Source organism: Syngnathus leptorhynchus, chromosome 10 (genome assembly GCF_054491065.1).
Source record: "Syngnathus leptorhynchus isolate UIUO chromosome 10, UIUO_Slep, whole genome shotgun sequence".
In the NCBI taxonomy this organism is placed as follows: Eukaryota; Metazoa; Chordata; class Actinopteri; order Syngnathiformes; family Syngnathidae; genus Syngnathus; species Syngnathus leptorhynchus.
Genome location: NC_141204.1, coordinates 5,812 through 27,153, shown reverse-complemented (window position 1 = coordinate 27,153; position 21,342 = coordinate 5,812). Strand labels below are relative to the sequence as shown.

General features: G+C 45.6%; 2 protein-coding genes across 18 annotated transcripts; both read left to right on the top strand.

Moving 5' to 3' along the window:
* Nucleotides 1-413: 413 nt before the first annotated feature.
* On the top strand, nucleotides 414-15,438 carry zswim8 (zinc finger, SWIM-type containing 8). 3 transcript variants are annotated; one of them, XM_085922468.1, is made up of 27 exons: nucleotides 414-1,305; nucleotides 1,582-1,735; nucleotides 3,120-3,214; nucleotides 3,499-3,671; nucleotides 4,080-4,187; nucleotides 4,568-4,649; nucleotides 4,763-4,883; nucleotides 5,387-5,588; nucleotides 5,866-6,041; nucleotides 6,308-7,502; nucleotides 7,773-7,904; nucleotides 8,076-8,255; nucleotides 8,627-8,810; nucleotides 9,056-9,154; nucleotides 9,488-9,612; nucleotides 10,041-10,296; nucleotides 10,725-10,877; nucleotides 11,112-11,334; nucleotides 11,430-11,719; nucleotides 11,886-12,109; nucleotides 12,251-12,302; nucleotides 12,378-12,754; nucleotides 13,078-13,252; nucleotides 13,328-13,489; nucleotides 13,817-13,936; nucleotides 14,401-14,579; nucleotides 15,040-15,438. In XM_085922468.1, the coding sequence occupies exons 1-27, from the start codon at nucleotides 1,128-1,130 to the stop codon at nucleotides 15,241-15,243; spliced, it is 5,619 nt and encodes a 1,872-aa protein (XP_085778594.1). In that variant the 5' UTR covers nucleotides 414-1,127; the 3' UTR covers nucleotides 15,244-15,438. The 3 variants fall into 3 exon arrangements, with proteins under 3 accessions (XP_085778594.1, XP_085778595.1, XP_085778593.1); XM_085922469.1 differs by having other exon boundaries at nucleotides 416-1,305; nucleotides 12,251-12,547; nucleotides 12,683-12,754; XM_085922467.1 differs by having other exon boundaries at nucleotides 416-1,305; nucleotides 12,251-12,754.
* A 723-nt stretch (nucleotides 15,439-16,161) lies between these two features.
* LOC147049694 (uncharacterized) lies at nucleotides 16,162-20,873 on the top strand. Of its 15 annotated transcripts, none has more exons than XM_085922981.1 (6): nucleotides 16,162-16,835; nucleotides 17,362-17,406; nucleotides 19,914-20,017; nucleotides 20,132-20,189; nucleotides 20,263-20,363; nucleotides 20,494-20,873. In XM_085922981.1, the coding sequence occupies exons 1-6, from the start codon at nucleotides 16,740-16,742 to the stop codon at nucleotides 20,519-20,521; spliced, it is 432 nt and encodes a 143-aa protein (XP_085779107.1). In that variant the 5' UTR covers nucleotides 16,162-16,739; the 3' UTR covers nucleotides 20,522-20,873. The 15 variants fall into 15 exon arrangements, 4 of the variants coding, with proteins under 4 accessions (XP_085779107.1, XP_085779109.1, XP_085779108.1 ...); XM_085922983.1 differs by having other exon boundaries at nucleotides 19,914-20,021; nucleotides 20,494-20,872; XR_015067481.1 differs by having other exon boundaries at nucleotides 16,162-16,732; nucleotides 16,817-16,835; nucleotides 19,691-20,021; nucleotides 20,132-20,864.
* Nucleotides 20,874-21,342: the final 469 nt, after the last annotated feature.

Sequence of the window (21,342 nt, the reverse complement as noted above, 5' to 3'; positions counted from 1 at the left end):
GAACGAGATGGAAACAATCGAGCACTTACTTTTTGAGCGTAGTAAGACTCGATGCTTTTGGAGGAGAGCACAAAAAAAAAAACCTTTGTTTTCATATATTGATGTTTTGTTTGTCAGCTTGGATTGCTCAATAAACTTATGAAACAAAACTGAAATGAGAGCGCATGACTGGACTCAGGGATATTTTGACGTTCCACCTATTTCAAGAGACCTCATAGTGATATTTGGAACGTTTCTTGACTACAACAAGCTGGTTTATAGCCTGATTCTCTGTCTTGCAAAGTTGTTTTTTTTATTCACAGACTTCTCAAGTCCCCGCCCATTCTCACAATCTTTCTGGTCGACCTATCTGAAATCCCTTCATTGTATCAAAACGGAAAGGTTTGAATGTATCCATCACCGATTATCTGACCTTATGACAAGTGGATAGCCCCTTGCAGACGTATTCTTTGTTTCGGTTGCGTTGTGTTTTTGTTATCGTATCGAGTATATGAATAAAGCTTTCAAAAAAGAAAACGAAGAAGAAAAGAGACGAAGAAGAAAAGAGACGAAGAAAAAAAAAGAGACGAAGAAGAAGAAAAAAGAAGGAGAATAGAAACATTAGTCTGGTGGTGACTTAAAATCTGATAAAAAAAAAAAAATCAAAAACAAAACATTTGCTAGACACCTTGTTTTTCGACACGGGAACACTTTGAACGCCGAAGTGACGTCAAACGGAAACGGAACGCATCATTTTGGGTGGGAACGAAACAACGTAAAGGAATAGCCTGTCGAAAGCAAAACCTGAGATTTCAACGGAATGGTCTAAATGTGTGAATGAAGTCTGTATAGCACCAACGTTGTCATTGCATTGAGGTAAATACCAGTTGTTTATTTTAATATTAGGCCTAAACTGAGCAAGACCAACCCGCAATGGTAAATTCTTCGAGACTGTAACCGGACAGGTACTCAGATTTATAGAAACAAATGCTTAGAAACACGTCATATTCGTCCCCGTCCCAAGAAAACAAACAATGAAACACAAAAACCAGTCCAAACATTGGATATTTTAGTCAATGGACAAGAAGTGAAGAAGAACTCAAGTGACGGATCCGCCGGCCGGCGGATGAATCTTGATCGTCGCCAGAATGGAACTGATGTTTGCCGAGTGGGAAGAGGGGGAGAGATTCTCGTTTGAAGACTCTGACCGATTTGAGGAGGACTCTTTGTGCTCTTTCATTTCTGAGGCTGAGAGCCTCTGCCAGAACTGGAGGGGATGGAAGAAGCAATCTGCTGGAGCCGCATCTCCGACTGCGAGGGCTACAGGTTGGGGAAGCGATTTTATTTTCTATCCATTGACTCTTTAAGTTCAACTTCTGTCATTCTTGCTGCTGTCCTAAATTGTAAGCCTGCCTGACTGCACTGCATGAAACGTTTTTTCTTCTTCTCCTTTTTGTGTGATATACAAAGGCTTTTGTTTTTTTCCCTCAGGCTTATGTAATGTACAGTCCCCTCTCGAGCTGGACAACATGGCGATATATAGCGTGAAGACGATACTAATGTGTTTATCGTGCCTAATGTCATTTTTTCTTTTTCTTTTAGATGGTCAGGTAATTCCATTGGTGGAGTTGTCAGCCAAACAAGTAGCCTTTCACATCCCATTTGAGGTAGTGGAGAAGGTTTACCCCCCTGTGCCAGAACAACTTCAGCTACGAATTGCATACTGGAGCTTCCCTGAAAATGAGGACGACATCAGGTGGGCCCATGACGTACACTTAAAAATGGTACTTTAGAAATCTAGTTATGGCCCCAAGCAACAAATGCTGCGAGGTCCCAACAATAAATGGAATGATTCATTATTTGAGTGGAGCAGCAAACACTGTGAGATCCCTATTTTTGGATGCGTAAAACTTCCACAGTAGTCGACCCCATCAGTAACCGTTGCCCGCATTTGTCAGCGGCCAGGGTATCCTTTGACCATCGTCAATTCAACATCATTTCAAGCCAAACCAAACTGTAATCGTGAGTGCACCGTAGTTATTTTAACTGCGCTTCTGTCGACAAATTTCATCGCTCCACCTGCCTGTCAGTCGTCAGTCTGTCATTCCGTCGAAACAGAAAGATAGTCCAACGGATGAAATATCCGATTTGATTAAAGCCTTGTATATACTTGCAAGCATCGTTAAGTCAACAGTTAGGTGCAGAGGCACTCTGGCGATTACCTGCCACTGTTTTAACTACTAAAAAAACAAAAACCTTTACTTTCAATTTACAATGAAACAGACTTCATGTTAAACGTGAGGAACCCAGATCAATTTGAGCGTGAGCGCACACACCCCTCTGCCCCACGTCGAGTTCCAAAGTCTCACGGCACGGGGGAGAAATGATCTCCTCCTCCTTTCCGTGGAGATGTCACCGAAGCTGCTCCTCCTCTCGGAGACGGTGGCGTACAGTGGATGGTCGGGGTCGTCTTTGATGGGCAGCAGCAGCAGCAACCTGGCTGACACCTGTTGTTCTGCCGCCGCCGTCAGACCAGGCAGCTTCGCGCCCACAACAGAACCCCTCTTCCTCAGCAGTTTGTCCAGGCGGGAGGCATCCCTCTCGTTGATGAAGAGGGAAGGGCGCTCGCCACAACAGAACAATAATCGCATTGCAGACATTCTAGGATGCCAACCGCCCGCAGCAAAATATTTTGTTGTTGTAATTGTTTATTTTGGTATCATTCACAGGCTGGCATTAAGCCAGCTGCAAGCCAGACGAGTCGCTGCAGAGTTGGGCTCTGACCGTCAATATTTTCTCAGGTCTGGTGTGGATGCAAAGATTCATGAATTTTCGGCCAAGTCCAAAACGGCATCATTTTGGATCTGGGTTGATTCTCGGGCCCTAATGAGGAATAATTCCTACAAAAACAATTGGGATCTCACAGATGTCACTGCCCGGGCCCTATTCATCATTTCTAGAGTTGTTTGAAATGATTCTATTCATCATTTCTAGAGTTGTTTGAAATGATTCTGTACGTGTTGACACGATGGCTCTCAAAATGTTTCAAGACTTTTGCTCACGGTGTTTGCACGACTTCATTACCAACTAGGCGCTGCTGTTCAATTTCCTTTTTTGATGTGTACTTCCTCTGATTGCAGGTTGTATTCGTGCCTGGCAAACGGAAGTCCTGATGAATTTCAGCGTGGTGAGCAGTTGCACCGTATCAGAGCCGTAAAAGACCCTCTGCAAATTGGTGTGTATATTGCCACACTTGATAGACATGCATGAAGGAGTGCCGCACTTTTGCAATGCGGCAATATGTATGCAATATATATATATATATATATATATATATATATATATATATATATATATATATATTTGCAATAATATGCAATATGTGTGTGTGTGTGTGTTTTGTTTTTGTTAATGTAACTATATTTGGTTGCTCTGTTTTATGCTAAGATTTTTGAAAACACGACGTTTCAGTAGTTCACAGTGCCAATGTTGTGTGTGTGTCCCCCCCATTTCTGTTAGGTTTCCACCTCAGTGCAAGTGTGGTGCCCAGTCAGTCTGGACAGTCTAGAGGCACCTACAACGTGGCAGTAATGTTTGATCGCTGTCGCATCACTTCCTGCAGTTGCACGTGTGGTGCTGGGGCAAAATGGTGTGCCCATGTGGTGGCACTCTGTCTGTTCAGGATTCACAATGTAAGTTATAAAAAAAAAAAAAGCATGGCTGACATGAAATATTTCAAGCAAATGATCACCATCATATTAGAAGGTATTTTTACCATCGTAGTTGATCGTCGTCCATCCCATCCCGTTGACCCCGTCACCTTATCCGAAGCTAACATTGTCAAACTTGGGTCTTAAAGTGAAGAGTAAAAAATTGGAGCGGCAAATTGGCGCTGTTGTTAAAGCCATCTTTTTTCATCTTAGGCACCTGGCTAAAGTCAAGCCTCTCCTTTTCCACAGCACTTTTAAATAGTAATTCATTCCTTTGTCACCAGTCTTCCATGAAGCGTTTGCAGTTAGTCCAAGTCCAAAGTGCCGCTTGCCTCTCGACCGGCGCTTGTCAGAGGGATGGCATAACTCTAACTCTGGCTTTCGCGACAGGCTTCAGCTGTCTGTCTGAGGGCCCCGGTGTCAGAGTCTTTGTCCAGGCTTCAGAGGGATCAGCTGCAGAAATTTGCCCAGTATCTTATTAGTGAGCTACCTCAACAGGTATGTTTTCATTTCAATAAAACAAATCATTTGAGTGGAAAGCAACTAAAAGGAGAGAATGCAATTGCTGCAGAAGTTGCAGGCGATGGCCGAGAGGCTGATTGAAAAGTTGTGAAGCCGTATCGAATGATGTCAAAAGACAAAGACTGACAGATAGAGTCGTTGATGACCCAGAACCGGAGGTCCAGACTATATTTCCTGTCTTTTTGTCATATAATGTTCTACATCTAATGTCTTCCCCCCTCTCTTTATGCTGCTATGAATTTGGAACAAATCCAATATAACTTGTCACTTTCCGGCGCAGTGTGGTCTGTGCCAGCGTTAGGGCATGCCAAGACCGTTCATTGTACTTTGTGCGTCGGATGGCTTTGTCTCTCCAGATTCTACCCACAGCCCAACGACTACTTGATGAACTCTTATCCTCTCAGTCTACTGCGATCAACACCTTGTGTGGAGCTCCAGGTAAATTAGCCCAAAACATCCCATATATGAGACTACTACAAATTGATCCTGAATGAACAGCAATAAAATAATGACAATCAACCCAAAATGTGTGTGTGCATGTGCGCTTGAAGACCCCACAGCTGGACCATCGGTTTCTGATCAGAGTACCTGGTATTTGGATGAATCCACTCTGAGTGACAACATCAAAAAGACACTGCATAAATTCTGCGGACCTTCACCTGTTGTCTTCAGGTTGTTTATTTCAAATGGAAACACACTATCAAGGTTTTCATTGTCGGTGAACGTTTACCGACTCGGGTTAACTCTTTGAATGATTCTGTGGTGCGCATTCTGCGTAAAGTTGAATATTTTCATCTTATTCTTGCTATTCTTTGTATAAAGTGCAATCCATGCTAAGAAAACAATGCCTCGTCACTTGCGAATGGCGACACCGCCGATAGCCGTGTGCAGCGCTGCTACCGATGAAACTGTCTTTTACAACTCCATATGCAGCATAATGTACTGTATGATAGCAACTCCAAAATGTGCTAAGTTTGACATGAAGCATTTTCTTCCCACCTTTATGGTCAGAAGACACAAATCCAAAGGCCGCCTGAGGGATCTCGGGCACGCGTAGTCGTTTGTCCCCGCCGTGTCCACGTGCATCTTTAAGACCTCGACACACCGATTCAACGTCGGCGGCCGTTAAGTCGGACTCTGCTGTTAATCGCTTGTGCGTGCCTTTGTGTTCGTAGCGACGTCAACTCCATGTATCTGTCTTCCACTGAGCCACCGGCTGCCGCCGAATGGGCCTGTCTGCTAAGACCTTTAAGAGGCCGAGAGCCAGAAGGCATCTGGAACCTTCTATCCATCGTCAGAGAGATGTTCAAGAGACGAGACAGCAATGCTGCCCCACTCCTCGAGATACTCACTGAGCAGTGCCTGACTTATGAACAGGTACATCGTCCGTGCTTGCGAGAGCCTGAACAACGGCCCCTGATTGTTTATTTTTCTAGGAATTATTCGGGCTTGCGCAAGGAGCTCTGCGAGGTCCGTAATATTTGAAATAGAAACATTTGGATTAGGGCCAGAGGAGCGAAGACATTTTCGACGAGATATTTGAAGGGGCCGGGCGGCGACGGCTGCGAGTTCCCTATTGCTCTTGTAGGAATTGTGGTGGTGCTTATTTGATTGTTATTGTTTCTGAATATTTGTCTGCTGTGTTTGTTTCCAGATCATCAGTTGGTGGTATAGTGTTCGGACGTCTGCATCACACAGCAGTGCCAGCGGACACACTGGACGAACCAACGGTCAATCAGATGTAGCGGCTCACGCCTGTGCCAGCATGTGTGATGAAATTGTGGTTCTGTGGAAACTAGCAGTGCTAGACCCCACTATCAGCCCCTGCAGGTCAGATGATTTGCATAAGCACATATGTATACATTTTGTTTTGTTCAGTCAGCTTTATTCTCCCCTTCAAAAAATCCCGAACAAAATCAAGACGTGCAACTCAAAATGGCCGTCCATCTACGATGGCAGCAATTGTCATTGGACTGGAGCTCTACGAACGTACTAAGCCTTATGAATATCCCGAACATAACAACAGTGACCTAACGATTGATTGTTTTTTTTGTTTTGTTTTTTGACAAAAATACATCTTGTCCCTTCTCTCCTAGGCGTCTGGAACTGGCAAGTCATCTGAAGCACCGGCACCTTAAGGTTATAGAGATAGTGAAGCGTGGGCAACATCGCAAGTCCTTGGACAAGCTCTTCCAGGGCTTTAAACCTGCTGTGGAGTCATGTTATTTTAACTGGCAAATGGCCTACCCTCTGGAAGGTATCACATGCTGTCACGCTGAAAAGAAGACAGCCAACTTGTCCTGGCCTCGCGGAATGCAGCAACAGAGAGCAGCGAGAGCCTCCGCGGCGGCACCGGCTGTCAGGGAATCTTCGGAACTAAGAGGATCAGATCTTCATTCGAGAGGAAGCGCTCGGTCGTCGTTTCAAGAAGAGGTTGTAGTGAGGCCAAAGGAGATGGTGCTAACCAAAAAAAAGGCCATTGCAGTCAACGGCGGGGGAACTATGTTGGTTCGTCTGGGAGGAGGGGGTCTCTCACTGTCTCTGGAAGATGGAGAAGGAAAGTGCTTTTACAAAGGAACAGGTAGCACCTCCGGGGGGAAGTTGAAACTGATGAAGGGCTTTGGGAAGGGGGCTATTCTAGGAGGATGTCAAAATATCAACGCTAAACAGAGAACCAGCAGCGAGGATAGCTCTCTGGAGCCAGACCTTGCTGAACTCAGCCTTGACGATGGCTGTAGTCTGACTTTGGGGGCTGAGGCAAGCAACACGTTTGAATATACTCCTCCAGCATCGATGATGTTTCCCTCCAACGCTCCGCTGCCCCAAGACTCGTGCCAGAATGGCGACATTTTGGATTGTAAACATAGCAGCAGTCACGCCAGCGTCGCTTTCAGAGAGTCAGACGCGGCTGTATTTGATGTTTCCGAGCAATTCGAGTACCGGGCGCAACAGGAGGGCTCGGAAGAGACCAGAGCTGTCAAGCCAGTTCACGGTGACCGGCCGCTTGCCACTTCGTGCAATGAATCTTCCCCCGAGCCTCTTGGTGGGCTTGAGGAGGAAATGCGTGCTGGAACAGAAGCAGAAAGTGGAGAAGCCGCTGTGTGTGGAATTGCTCCGAAAGAAGCGGAAGCGTCAAATGGTGGACTAGTTGTGTGTGAAGATGACTACCAGCTTTACTACCTGAGCCCTGCTTCAGAAGAGGGAGCATACAGACAGCTGGCTGACAGCCATGAAGACGGGGCCGACATCTTTGCAGGGATCAAACCATTAGAGCAGGAGGAACGAATGGAGGTGAGTCCAACTATTATTTCGTGAGACAATGACTTCATTTTCTGACATCAAGGTTGAACACATGTATGCGTCTAATATTTTGAAATATGGATGACGGTACATACTTTTGGCGGTGTTGCTGGAACACTTTGATGGCATTTCCATTCATAAAGCGGATTGGAGACACAAGTGATTTGAGTTTCAATGTGGTCATGAACAAATGATTGTTAAGGGACGAGTGGATATGGTGTTCTTTCAATAGCATGTGCCAAAATGCCGTCGTTTGGATAGGTGCTGTTTGCCTGTGCCGAGTCGCTACATGCTCACGGATATAATAACGAAGCGTGTCGACTGGCCGTGGATTTAGCAAAGGAGCTCCTGGCCAACCCTCCGGACCTAAAAGTGGAGCAGCCACAGACTAAGGTAAGTGAGCTTAGTAAGTCGTTAGGCGGTCGTAGCGGCTACGACTTGTGATTTGGACTGTAGAGATTTCATTGTGTAGAAAACAAAAATGATTTCAAATACATTTCAAATGTAGTATGTTTACTTCTATGGATGTATAAAGTCCTCATCTTTGCCTTTGTATTTCTTTAGGGTAAGAAGAATAAAGTGTCGACAGGCCGTCAGACTCAGGTAGCCACCAACACTTTTTCAAAAGCGGCCTTCCTCATCACTGTACTCAGTGATCGACCGGAGCTCCATAACCTGGCCTTCAACACCGGGATGTTCTCCTTGGAACTCCAGAGACCGCCAGCTTCGACAAAAGCTTTCGAGGTCAATCAGCTACAGCTATTTTCAAGTGTGGAGGGAGGGAGGGAGGGAACTTACGTTTGCTTTGAAGCAGATTTGTTCAGATAGCATTTGTCTGCAGAATAATGAAATCAGTATTTCCTGTTTTATTTTTCAATCAATCATTTCTTTCAAATCATTCCCAAAGTGAATCAAAATGAGATGAAAAACATTTTTAAAAAATGATTTTGCCTTGAAATACACCATCATCGCCATTTTTTTTCTCTTTCCAAATTCAAGCTCAACACATGCATTTTGAGTTTGAAGTTTTAAACTTTGGGCCCCCATCTAACGCCATAAAAACAAACAAATGTATCTCACGTAGAAGACGGACTGACTCTGTGTGAATTAAACAGGTGAAGCTGGCTTACCAAGAGTCAGATATTGTGGCTTTGTTGAAGAAACTTCCCATGGGTCTTCCGGAAATGTCGGTCATCAGAGAGAGGGCCGTGCAACTCCGAGATGGAAACTACTGTGGTTACAGACCGGTCCCTCCTCTCATGTTGGCCAGCTTTATCTTTGATGTCCTCTCTGCCCCAGGTAAGAACCGAATGTGGCTCAGTCTACGCCTAGCACTTCCCACATTTATCGTCATCTGTTTGTGTTGCATGATTTGTTTTTGTTATTATTCTTCCCACATTTATCGTCATCTGTTTATGTGTCGCATTATTTGTTTGTGTTATCACCTGTTTCGTTCTTGACAAATCATCTTCCTTGTCTGTTATGATGTCAAATAGCCTTACTGGGGTAGAAATTCCAAACAACCTGTTTTTGTCTTTGTGCAGTTGTCTCTCCAACTGGCTGCAGCTCCTCCAGTCGCAAGGTCAGCAGTGAAAAGCCGGGCGATGAAGAGCTTGGCTTTGATGCAGCTGTTTCAGCACTAGGTCGGTACATATGCTCCCCGCTCACAGTTTGCTGTTTCTTCGTCATTTTGCATTCGACATGATAATATGTAGTGTCATCATTAGAATGAAGGCGTTTGTGTGTGCAATGTACTATAGCGATCATTCTTTGGATTTCCGTCCGCTTATGCGGGCGGGGTCAACGGCTTTAGCAGAGAAAGCCAGAATTCCCCCTCCCGAGCCACTTTATCCAGCGGGTCATTAAGTTGGGAGTCATAGGCTCAATCCCAATAGCACCCCTTACGTCCGTCTCGCCTTGTCCCTCACACATTTTTTGTCTTCTCCAGACCCAATCATCTTTCATTGTGTATGCAGGCATGAAGACGACAGTAAGTGAAGCAGAACATCCTCTGCTTTGTGAAGGAACAAGAAGGGTTAAGGGAGATCTGGCTCTGGCCCTCATGATCACATATAAAGATGACCAGACCAAGCTCAAGAAGGTAAAAACAGTCTGTGCTGACAAACTGTACATGTTAGGGTTGTCAATATACGAGAGAGACGCTTTCATATGTTGTGTACTGTGTCTAGTCACCGTGGGACGGTGGGAAACGTAATTTTGATCTCTTTGTGTGCCTGGCATGTGAAGAAATTGACAATAAAGCGGACTTTGACTTTTGACTTTGACTTAGGTCACCGCTCGGAGAGGTTCCAAGAACAAAACCATATCCAGTAGAGTAGCCGCTTTCGCTCCACTTTTCTCCGTCATGTTTGATGCACCCCATTCTTCTTAGAATGATCTACGACGCTAGCCATTTTCTCCGCTCAGCATTTGAGTGAAATGTCACTTTGGTTGTTTGTACATGCTTGTGTTTTTCATTCCCTTGCTTACTCAACACTATCCTCTCTTTTGTCATCCGTCCGTCTTCAGATCCTTGATAAATTATTAGACAGAGAGGGTCAGACACACAAACCTCAGACCCTGAGTTCCTTCTACTCCAAGAAGCCCGCAGCATCCAGTCAACGCAGCCCATCCAAACACGGCCCTTCGACTTCGTGTGGAAGCACATCTTTCAACTCCACGGCGGCGGCTGCCGCCGCCGCCGCCGCATTGGCTCACCAAGAGCCGGCGGATGAGCAGAAATCGGTGCAGAGCAGCACTGCAGGACGCAACGCTCCTAATCTTGGTAAGCATTGTGAGATGTGGTCCTTGCAAAATGTCCTCATTGACAACGTTGCCAATAGAAAGTCACAACCGTAGGCTCATTCAAATCACCATTTCCCAAGTTGCCACATATGAAAAATTCGACATTTCCCCCCCAAATCTTGAAGAATTGAATTTTTCTTTTCTAAATTGTACGCATTTTAACCGATATGCCTACTTATTCCAAGAACTCTCCATTCTCCCAAGACCCACAAGTATATGGACTCATTCAGTTTTCCCCCCTCTAATTTCTCCAGTTCTTGACTGCAATTCAAACCATTCCACCTTTAAACTGTTCCGCTCATGTCAGTTCTTGACTCATTCAAACCATTCCACCTTGTTCTTATTGCTGCTTCAGAATATACGTGTTGATTTGTATGGTATCGTGCGACTTTGCTTCCTTCCATCTAGTCCCGGGAGGCAATCAAAGTGACTATCAAAGCGAGTCAAGCACATTCAAGCTTGACAACAACACCGTGTCGAGCAGAGTGGCACTTGGGGAACGCTGTGGATACGGCCAACGTTGCTGGGGATCTCCTGCCCGACAGAAGAAGAAACACACTGGTACCACTGGCAATTGGTTTCATTTTGATTGTTGTATATTTCTATCGTAGCAGCACGTGTTGTTTTATTCACACTAAAACCCTAAGTCGCTGAGTGTCAGCGTTCACCGTAGTGATACTTAACACGCTCAATGCGCTTTTAAGATTTTTAACCCCCGCCTTGATGTTTTGGATTGTGTTGAATGATGACGACAACAAAGAATAGATTCACTTTTCATGTAATCTGCCCGCACAGGTATGGCAAGTATTGACAGCAGCGCTCCGGAGACGACCTCAGACAGTTCTCCCACTCTGAGTCGACGGCCATTACGAGGCGGATGGACGGCGACGTCGTGGGGTCGGGGCCAAGATAGCGACAGCATCAGTAGCTCGTCTTCAGATTCACTGGGATCCTCCTCCTCTAGCGGATCAAATCGTGCAGGGTGCGGGGCCAGGGCCAAGAGCACGGACACCAGCAGGTAAGCGCTTATTGCCTGCCTGGCTGCCTGCCCGCCAGCCTGGCAGCGACGGTATTGTCAGATGATTCTAGATGTATTTTCCTCTGTACTTTTAGATACAAGGGACGTCGTCCGGAATGCCACGCGCCTCATGTCCCCAACCAGCCCTCAGAGGCCGCGGCTCACTTTTACTTTGAGTTAGCAAAGACGGTGCTCATCAAAGCTGGAGGAAACTCATCTACTTCCATTTTCACCCAGCCGTCTGTTAGCGGAGTGCATCAGGGACCTCACAGAAACCTTCATCTGTGCGCCTTTGAGATTGGCCTATATGCTCTCGGTCTCCACAACTTTGTCTCTCCCAACTGGCTGTCCAGAACCTACTCATCACATGTGTCCTGGATCACTGGTGTGTTTTGGTACATTGTGGACGGACGTGTTGAGTGAACCTTATGTACTGAAAGTGTAGACAGTGCCAGTACACAATTTGGGGATTTCAATTGCTGCTCTAACTCACTGTCAAGGTGTATGCTTTTTGGGTTTCTTTTCATTTGCCATTTACCTTACCCTTTCAGGACAAGCTATGGAGATTGGTAGTGCTGCCCTCAACATTTTGATGGAGTGTTGGGATGGTCACCTCACACCGCCAGAAGTGGCGTCATTGGCTGATCGGGCCTCACGGGCGAGGGACCTCAATATGGTTCGTGCAGCTGCCGAACTGGCTCTGAGCTGCCTGCCTCATGCGCACGCTCTGAACCCGAATGAGATCCAGAGAGCCTTGGTGCAGTGCAAAGAACAGGTGCTCTAATGTTTCTTCTAACTGTTGTCAGTTTGATTGTCAAATCCAAAATGAGCCTATGAAGGCAGACTAAAATAATATAAAAATACAAATGGATGCAGTTAATCTGATTTTTTTTGTCTGCTCCCCCCCCCATCCCAGGACAACACGATGCTAGAAAAAGCCTGTGTAGCTGTCGAAGAAGCAGCTAAAGGTGGAGGGGTTTATCCCGAGGTATTGTTTGAGGTGGCTCATCAGTGGTACTGGCTGTATGAACATTCGATCATAGGAGGAGGCCTAAGCCAACAAAGAGAGACTTTGGGGCGATGTGGGGCCAAGGGATGTGTCAGCAGAAGGACCCCAGAGACCAGCTGCGGGGTCGGAACGACCAATGCCGAGTCGGCCGGAGTAGCAGTTACGGCAGCGGCGGCGGCGGCAGCTATTGTACCAGTTATCTCTGTGGGTTCCAACATATATCAGTCCCACGGCATGTCAGGGCAGGTTATGGTTCATGCTCATACACATGGCCTTCACCCCTACGCCACCATACAAACCCATCTGCCCACAGTTTGTCCCCCCCTTTGTTCCCCCCAGTACTTGGGTCATCCTCTTCAGCACACACCAAGACCGGCTGTCTTTCCTGTGTCTGGAGGTGCATACCCACAGGTGAGGATGCTCTTTCTGTAATATGTTCTTGATCGAATTCATGACAAGTTAGTCTGTCCCTGCCTTGTTCCCTTAATTTTTTCTCCCAGTTGAGGAGGCTCTTTCTGTAATATGTTGTTGATCTAATTCATGACACGATAGTCTGTCCCTGCCTTGTTCCCTTAATTTTTTTTTTAACACCCCCCCCCCCCCCCTCTCTCCCAGAAAAACCCCAACAACAACCATGATTTATCAAGCTATACTAGTTGCGAAATCCCTAACACAGCTGAGGTCAAATTCCTTTCTTCCTTTCTCACTGCCGTGTGTTTTTGTCTCACCGTCAGGGTATCCACCCAGCCTTTTTTGGTGCCCAGTATCCTTTTTCTGTGGCTACTGCTCCGTCGCCTTCCATGGCAGCAAGTGCTGTGAGCTTCCCTGCAATCCCCGTGCCGCCCATGACTCAGATTGCCTATCCCTATCATTCGGAGAGCAGTCTACCAATGAACTCGACTGTAGCAGGTCAGGACTGGCCGTGTCTGCTTTTGTGTGTACATTAGAGACCGAGAACTGACCACATCTGTCATCTTTTTTTAGTTGGCAATCTCCATACCGGCTCCACCTTTCAGGCTATCCAAGGTTCCTCGCTTTCCTCCCAGCCGAATCTACTGGCGAGCGCTTCCTACTCCGCAGAGGATGAACACCTTCAGCCAATCAGTCAGCAGGGCATGCATTATCTCCATTCTGCATATAGAGTTGGTGAGAATTGTTTTCTCTTATTCAAACATTCTGGAAAAGTCTCAAAAATACTAACTGTGGCCGATCTTTAGTCTATTATATCAGTTAGGCCTCTCACCAGCAGGCTTTTTTCCTTTGTTACAGCGCACTGTCTTAGAAAGAGAGAAAGAGAGCGAGCAAGAGAGAGCGAGAGAGAGACTGGGACACGGAGACGGGGAGAGGGAGATAGAGCGAGAGAGTGCGAGAGAGAGATGGGGACAGGAAGAGGGAGAGAGGGAGACGGGGAGAGAGAGAGGGGGAGAGGGCTACACAACCTAATAACAAGAAAATTCCACCTCCTTTTCTCAGGTATGCTAGCGTTGGAGATGCTGGGAAGAAGAGCTCACAATGATCACCCAAACAACTTTTCCCGAAGCCCACCCTACACAGACGACGTCAAATGGCTTTTGGCACTTGCTTCAAGACTCGGTGAGCAAAGGTTTTTATTTTGTCCGAGACCGTTGCCGTGGCCATGCAGTTTTCTTGGAAAAAAAAAAAAAAAAGAAGCATATTTTGAAGGTCTTAACATTCGTAAAAACATATCAAAGTTGGCACACACATCACACATGTAGTTTATCGTGCCTTACAAAAATGATGACTTGCACTCTCTTCTAATGAAACAGCCCCTGCTCAATGTTGCCAGGGCTGCGAGGTCGCTTTATAGCTGCTGGCAGAGCTAATTATTCTTTAACCTTCGACCCACCAAAAGACTGACCTTCTTGTTGTTGCTCTGTTTGTCTCTGGATATTAATACTACAGTACAATGTGTTTGTGTTTTATAAAAAAAAAAAAAACCAAAACTCTGCATTGCCTGGCCATCACCGCCGGCAGCCTCCCTCAGATGTTGATCAAACTGTCTTGAGCAACTTATATACTATATTGTGTTTTTTCAGGAGTCAACTATGTGTACCAATTCTGCGTGGGAGCGGCTAAAGGTGTCCTGAGTCCATTTGTTCTACAGGAGATCATAATGGAGGCACTTCAGAGGCTGAATCCTGCTCACTTTCACACCCACCTCAGAACCCCTGCCTTCCACCAGCTTGTTCAGCGCTGCCAACATTCCTACCTGCAGGTATGGTACCAAAATTCCAGGATTGCTAAAGAGGTGATATTTAGCATTTTCAGAGTCAGTAGATGAAGGAGCCGTCCCCTTACCGCTGCAGAGGGACCTTGCGTGTTCCAATGATCTACGTTTTCTGGGGCTTTGTGACACAGGGCAAACAGGCCAAAGACCCCTTTTGAAGAAAAACACAGCGTTTTCCTTTAGTTCAAATTGTTCTTTCAGGACATACTATGTTTTTCTCCTAAAACTTGACACTGCAAGTCAATATTTCCATACACTTGCACTTGAGCGACTACTAAACGTGATATGACTGTTCTTGAATATTTTTCTTACTAATAAATATCTACTCCAAATCGTGATAGTAAAAGCTCCCAACACAGCGCTAGAAACAAGGAATGGAGTTGACGAGTCCTTTGTGCTTTTTTTGTTGAATTGTTTGACAATCAGCCCTTCTCCTTTTTCTTTGCAGTATATCCATCACAGGCTCATTCACTTGACACCCGCCGACTACGATGACTTTGTCAACATCATCCGCAGCGCCAGAGCCGCTTTCTGTCTCACACCCGTGGGTGTCATGCAGTTAAATGATGTGCTTCAGAACCTGAAGAGAGGCAAACAGACTAAGGAGCTATGGCAGCGCATTTCCATGGAGATGGCAACGTTTTCACCTTGAAGAATCCATTGTGCATCACAATGGGCTGAGCCAGCCACATTCCAACACTTGTTGTCCGAAACTTTGCTCCCATCTCACCCCCAGTAATATACAGTGAGCAAACGCGTCCACTCGAGGTTCCTGTTTTCTGTGTCAGACAACATGTGTTTCTGACTGTAATTACATTGAAATATAAGATTGATTTTTTTCAATTTCTACTGAAAATCATTCATTAAGACAAAGCTTGGTCTGTTGACGACGGTCTTTTGTCATTTTCAAGAAAAGTATTGGGTCCACTCCTTTTTGCAGTTAAGAGCATTGTATTGCTATCTAACAAAAAGCATTCTTAAAGGCAAAGTCAGCCCCAAAATATTCACAATAATAATATGTTGTGTGCAGCTCAACTTGTTGAAACACATTTTTCCAAACAATATTTTGCTTGTGGAATATAAATTAAGTAGGCAAACTTCACTTGTTTTGTTGTGGCCATTTTGCTACTTACTGTCGACTGAAAATGACGTCACAATTCAGCTTCAGAAAATTGGTCATTGGTTGTGACGAGAGATCTGGCAACCGTGATGTCATTTTCAGTCAACAGCACTTGGCAAAATGGCTGACCCCAAAGTTGGATAAAAATGGGAGAATTTCGACGCTTCACTCGTATTCCACAATCACACATATTAGGGAAAATGATTTTAAAAGCAAAAAGTCGAGTTTCAATGAGCTGTCTCTCTCTATTTAGGTTGAGTCAATCAAAGAGGTGTGTGAGTATTTGGTTGGGTGTGGCAGTCCTGCATTCAGCAATGGGATGGATCAAGTCCCAGTTTCTCGGATATCTATTTTGATATGTGCATGCTCCTAATTCTGTGTCGTTTTCTTGCAAACATTTTGAACGAGACAAATTTGCCAATGCATTCAAATGTGCCTTTGAAAGGTAAGCCTGTGGCACTTTATTGTATTTTTAAACACGTTTCTGGTACTCGGAGAAAAATGACATGACCGAAATTCAAATCCGTGGGCGTGGCTCGCAACAAGGAAGTAAGAAGTGGATTCGCTGTTCGAATATTAAGGTATATACAGACAAGGGAGAAAAGAAAAAGTGCTGAAACGGGCCTCGAACACGCACCATCATGCATAAGCGGTGGATGTGGTAAAAACTGCACCATTGTGTCAACAGATAATACCCGTAAGTCTACTTAACAAAACAGCGGTTGCTGTATGACGTCGCCACGTCACGGTCATGTGACGCGGACATGGCCGCAACTGTCGTCACAGACGCCGAATTTCGACGATTCTTCCTGGTCAAAGGTTGTAAATGATTGCGTTGATTAAAAAAGAACATTTTATTTAACTCTTATTTACCGTTTTAGATAATGTTATGTCGCAGTCGTGCCGCGGAAATGACGTATATAGGCGGAACTTCCGCTGAGATTCAAATCCAGAAGAAGAAGAAGAAGAAGAAGAAGAAGAAGAAGAGATTCAAATCAGTGGGCGCGGCTTTCAACAGGGAGTAAGTAATGGCGCCAAGGGACACAGAGCGGCTAGTAACACGACGATTAACAAGAGAAATGTTTTATTTTCTGCTTGCAACTAGACCTTCTAGAGCGTACACGGTAAGTGCAACTCATTGTTTTTAAAAAGTACTTTTTTAGCCCTGTAAAGCGAGCGAGTGAGTGCGCCAGTGTGTGTGTTTTCGGACGTCGAATTCGGCATCTGCTGCCAGCCACAAATGCCCGAATTTCGACGATTTTCCCTGGTCAACGGCTGTATTGCGTTGATTAAAAAAGAACTTTATTTAACTCTAATTTACCCTTTTAGATAATATTACGTCGCAGTCATGTCCCGCGGAAATGACGTCATAAATTCAAACCCGCGGATAGAAACACGACGATTATCAACAGAAATATCTATATTTTCTGCTTGCAACTGGAACGTCTAGAGCGTACACGGTAAATACAACTCATTATGTTTAAAGATATTTACTTTTGTGTAGTTTGACTGACGTTGTCGATGTAGCTAGCGTTCACTTAGCAATAGGAACAGCAATGTATAGCTGCGTAGCTAACCCTAGCTGAAATGTAGTTGTATCTGGGAATGTTGCTTGAGGCTAAATGCTAATCTTCTATTTTATTCCTTTAGGTTCCACGGTGCTACAATGGTTGGACGTTGGCGAAGACGTCTCAAGTGAGTACCCCTTTCTTCCTCTATTTATGTTAAACACCTCCTATTAAAACTTCCACTGGCTGCAGACAGCCGTGTTTGATCCACCAACAGTATTGCAACTTGCAATTAACTCCTAGTGTACTTTCTCATTAATATGTCCTATCAGGTCTCAAGTCATTCCTTCATTCATTTAGGAAATTTGGAATAGCAGCAAATCCAAATTTGCCTGAGAACAAAAACAGATGAAATAAATTAAATGAGTCTTACTTGTTCCCATTAAATAAATCAAGTCTTCTTCCCATTCCTTTTCAAACAAGTAAAGCCTGCCCATTTTGTGCCGTAGTTTTTGTGTCAATACCTAGTATTTATACAAAATCATAATTTAAATGACTTCATTCCTTCATTCACTTTGGAAATTTGGAATGGCAGCAAATCCAAATTTGCCTGGGAACAAAAAAAGATGAAATAAATTAAATAAGTAATTTCTTCCCAATAAATAAATTAAACTGGGCTTACATCTTCCCATTCCTTTTCAAACAAGTAAAGTCCGCCCATTTTGTGTCGTAGATTTTGTGTTTATACCTAGTATTCATCCAAGATCATAATTTAAATGACTTTATTCATTTATTCAAAAGATTCAAAGTTGTGTTACGTGTAATTCAGTACAGGTCTCATGTCAAAATAGATCAAATAAAGTAAATAAGTCTTCTTCCCACTCCCTTTCAAACAAGTAAACTGCCCATTTTGTGTAGTAGATTTTCTGTTTACCTACTATTTATACAAAATCATAATTAAAACGACTTAACAAATTAATTAATTTAAAATAAAGTTTAATATGTCCTATTAAGTATCATGTGGTTGTAAACTGTTTGTACTATGTGTCTTCTCTGCATCCATTGCAGCCTGGTCATCCTGGAAGAGGGACCCTCCCATCTGTGGTCTCTTCTCAAGGTTTCTCATTTCCCCTCGTCGGAGTTTTGAGTTTTTTCTTGCCTTCATGGGAGTTTAAGATCAGGGGATGGCTGAGAATATTGTCATTTTCACATGTCCTGAGTGTTGTCAGTCACCTAAATGTTGAACAGAGACTGTGATGTACCGGAGTCAAATTCCTTGTTTGGCACGCCCCAACATGGCGAATAAAAATTCTTGGATGTTGAATGTTAAGATTTGTCACCATCCTTTGGTGAAATTTGGAATTGCAGCAAATCTAATAGACAAATGCATTGGCCAAGTTATTTTGAAAAGAGCACGTGGGGTAATGTTTGTCATTTGTGATGTCATACTCTGTTTTTTGTGATGTCATACTCAGTATTTTTGTTGGGCCTAGGTGCTAAGGCCTAGGTGCTAAGGCCTAGGTGCTAAGGCCTAGGTGCTAAGGCCTAGGTGCTAAGGCCTAGGTGCTAAGGCCTAGGTGCTAAGGCCTAGGTGCTAAGGCCTAGGTGCTAAGGCCTAGGTGCTAAGGCCTAGGTGCTAAGGCCTAGGTGCTAAGGCCTAGGTGCTAAGGCCTAGGTGCTAAGGCCTAGGTGCTAAGGCCTAGGTGCTAAGGCCTAGGTGCTAAGGCCTAGGTGCTAAGGCCTAGGTGCTAAGGCCTAGGTGCTCAGGCCTAGGTGCTCAGGCCTAGGTGCTCAGGCCTAGGTGCTGTTGTTGCGGGGGTTGGAGTTGTTGTTGTTGTTGTTGTTGCGGGGGTTGGAGTTGTTGTTGTTGTTGTTGTTGCGGGGGTTGGAGTTGTTGTTGTTGTTGTTGTTGCGGGGGTTGGAGTTGTTGTTGTTGTTGTTGCGGGGGTTGGAGTTGTTGTTGTTGTTGTTGCGGGGGTTGGAGTTGTTGTTGTTGTTGTTGCGGGGGTTGGAGTTGTTGTTGCGGGGGTTGGAGTTGTTGTTGCGGGGGTTGGAGTTGTTGTTGTTGTTGTTGTTGTTGCGGGGGTTGGAGTTGTTCAAGATTCAAGAATTTTTCTTCGCCATATTTGAGCGTGCCAAACAAGGAATTTGACTTCGGTAGATCACAGCCTCTGTTCAACATTTAGGTGACTAACAACACTCAGGTTATGTGAAAATGACAAATATTCTCAGCCATCCCGATCTTAAACTCCCATGAAGGCAAGGAAAAACTCAAAATTCGGACGAGGGGAAATGAGAAACCTTGAGAAGAGACCACAGATGGGAGGGTCCCTCTTCCGGGATGACCAGGCTGCAATGGATGGAGAGAAGACGCATAGTACAAACAGTGTAGACAATCCCAAAAGGTGTGGAGAGCAGGATGTTTTTGCACAGCAATGACTGAGACTCTAAGAGTGGTGTGAGTTCATCAGAGCAACAGCCTGGGGGAAGAAGCTGTCTCTGTGTCTGCTGGTTTTGGCGTACAGAGCTCCATAACGCCGTCCAGAGGGGAGTAGTTCAAACAGACTGTAATCTGGGTGAGAAGGGTTTGTCGATGTTGCTTGCACGTTTCCAGGTCCTGGACAGGTACAAGTCTTGGATAGATGGGAGGTTGATTCCAATGATCTTTTCTGCAGTCCCGATTGTCCGTTGCAGTCTGTGCTTGTCTTGTTTGGAGGCCGATCCAAACCAGACAGTGATGGAGGTGCAGAGGACAGACTCGATGATGGCAGTGTAGAAGGTCTTCAGCAGCTCCCGCGGCAGGTTGAACTTCTTGAGCAGTCTTGTGAGACCAAGATGGCGCCGCGGACGGCAGCCTCCGTGGGTCACTCTCTGCTTCTTTGTCTTATTTTGTGTGTTTTCTGTGTCCTAAGGCCTACAGGAGCGGCGACCGGGACCTGTTCAAGCAGACCAGAAACACTGAACCGAGAGGTCAGCAAAGCCAGGAGGTGTTACGGGGAGAGCTTGGAGAGACACCTCTCTGCCAATCCTGATCCCTCAACAGTGTGGAAAGGTTTTGCAGAGCATCACGCGCTTCAAGAAACAAATCCCCTGTCCTGTGGAGAGCCCAAGGCTTGCTAACCAGCTGAACAGGTTCTACTGCAGGTTTGATCGGTCCTCCCACACAACTTGACCTCCTGCAGCACAATCTACATAACAATCTACTCACAACCGCTCTGTTCACACCTCCGTCACCTACTCTCTCTCTCTCTCTCTCTCTCTATCTCTCTTGCAGAGGCCGTGCCTGCACTCCAGATCCATGAGGAGGAAGTGCGCCAGGTGTTCCGGAGACAAAAGATCAGGAAGGCACCGGGCCCAGACGGCGTGTCACCCTCCTGCTTGAAAGCCTGTGCTGAGCAGCTGGCACCCACCTTTGCACGAATCTTCAACCGCTCCCTGGAGCTGTGTGAGGTGCCCTCATGCTTCAAGAGCTCCACCATTGTTCCAGTGGCCAAGAAGCCCGCCATTACAAGATTGAATGACTACATACCTGTCGGACAGACATCTGTGGTCATGAAATCTTTCGAGAGGTTGTGTTTGGGGGGTTGTTGTTGTTGGGGTGGTTGAAGTTGTTGGGGGGTTTGTTGGGGTTGTTGTCGTCGGGGTTGTTGTTGGGGAGGTTATTGTTGCGGTGGTTGTTGTTGGGGGGGGGGGGGGGTTGTTGACGTTATTGGGGTTTTTGGGGGGGTTGGTGTTGTGGTTGTTTGGGGGGTTGTTGTTGGGGGGGGGTTCTTGTTGGGGTTGATCTTGTTGGGGTTGGCGTTGTCGGTGTTGTTGATCTTGTTGGGGTTGGCGTTGGCGGGGTTGTTGATCTTGTTGGGGTTGTTGATCTTGTTGGGGTGGTTGATGTTGGGTTTGGGGTTGTTGTTGGGGGGTTGACGTTGCGGTTGTTTGGGGGGGGGGGTTGATGTTGGGTTTGGGGTTGTTGTTGGGGGGGGGGGTTGATGTTGCGGTTGTTAGGGGGGGTTGCGGTTGTTGGGGGGGGGGGGTTGATGTTGGGAGGGGTGGATGTTGGGGGGGGGTGGATGTTTGGGTTGTTAATCGGGGGAATGATGTTGAGGTTGTCGTTGGGGGGGTTTGATGT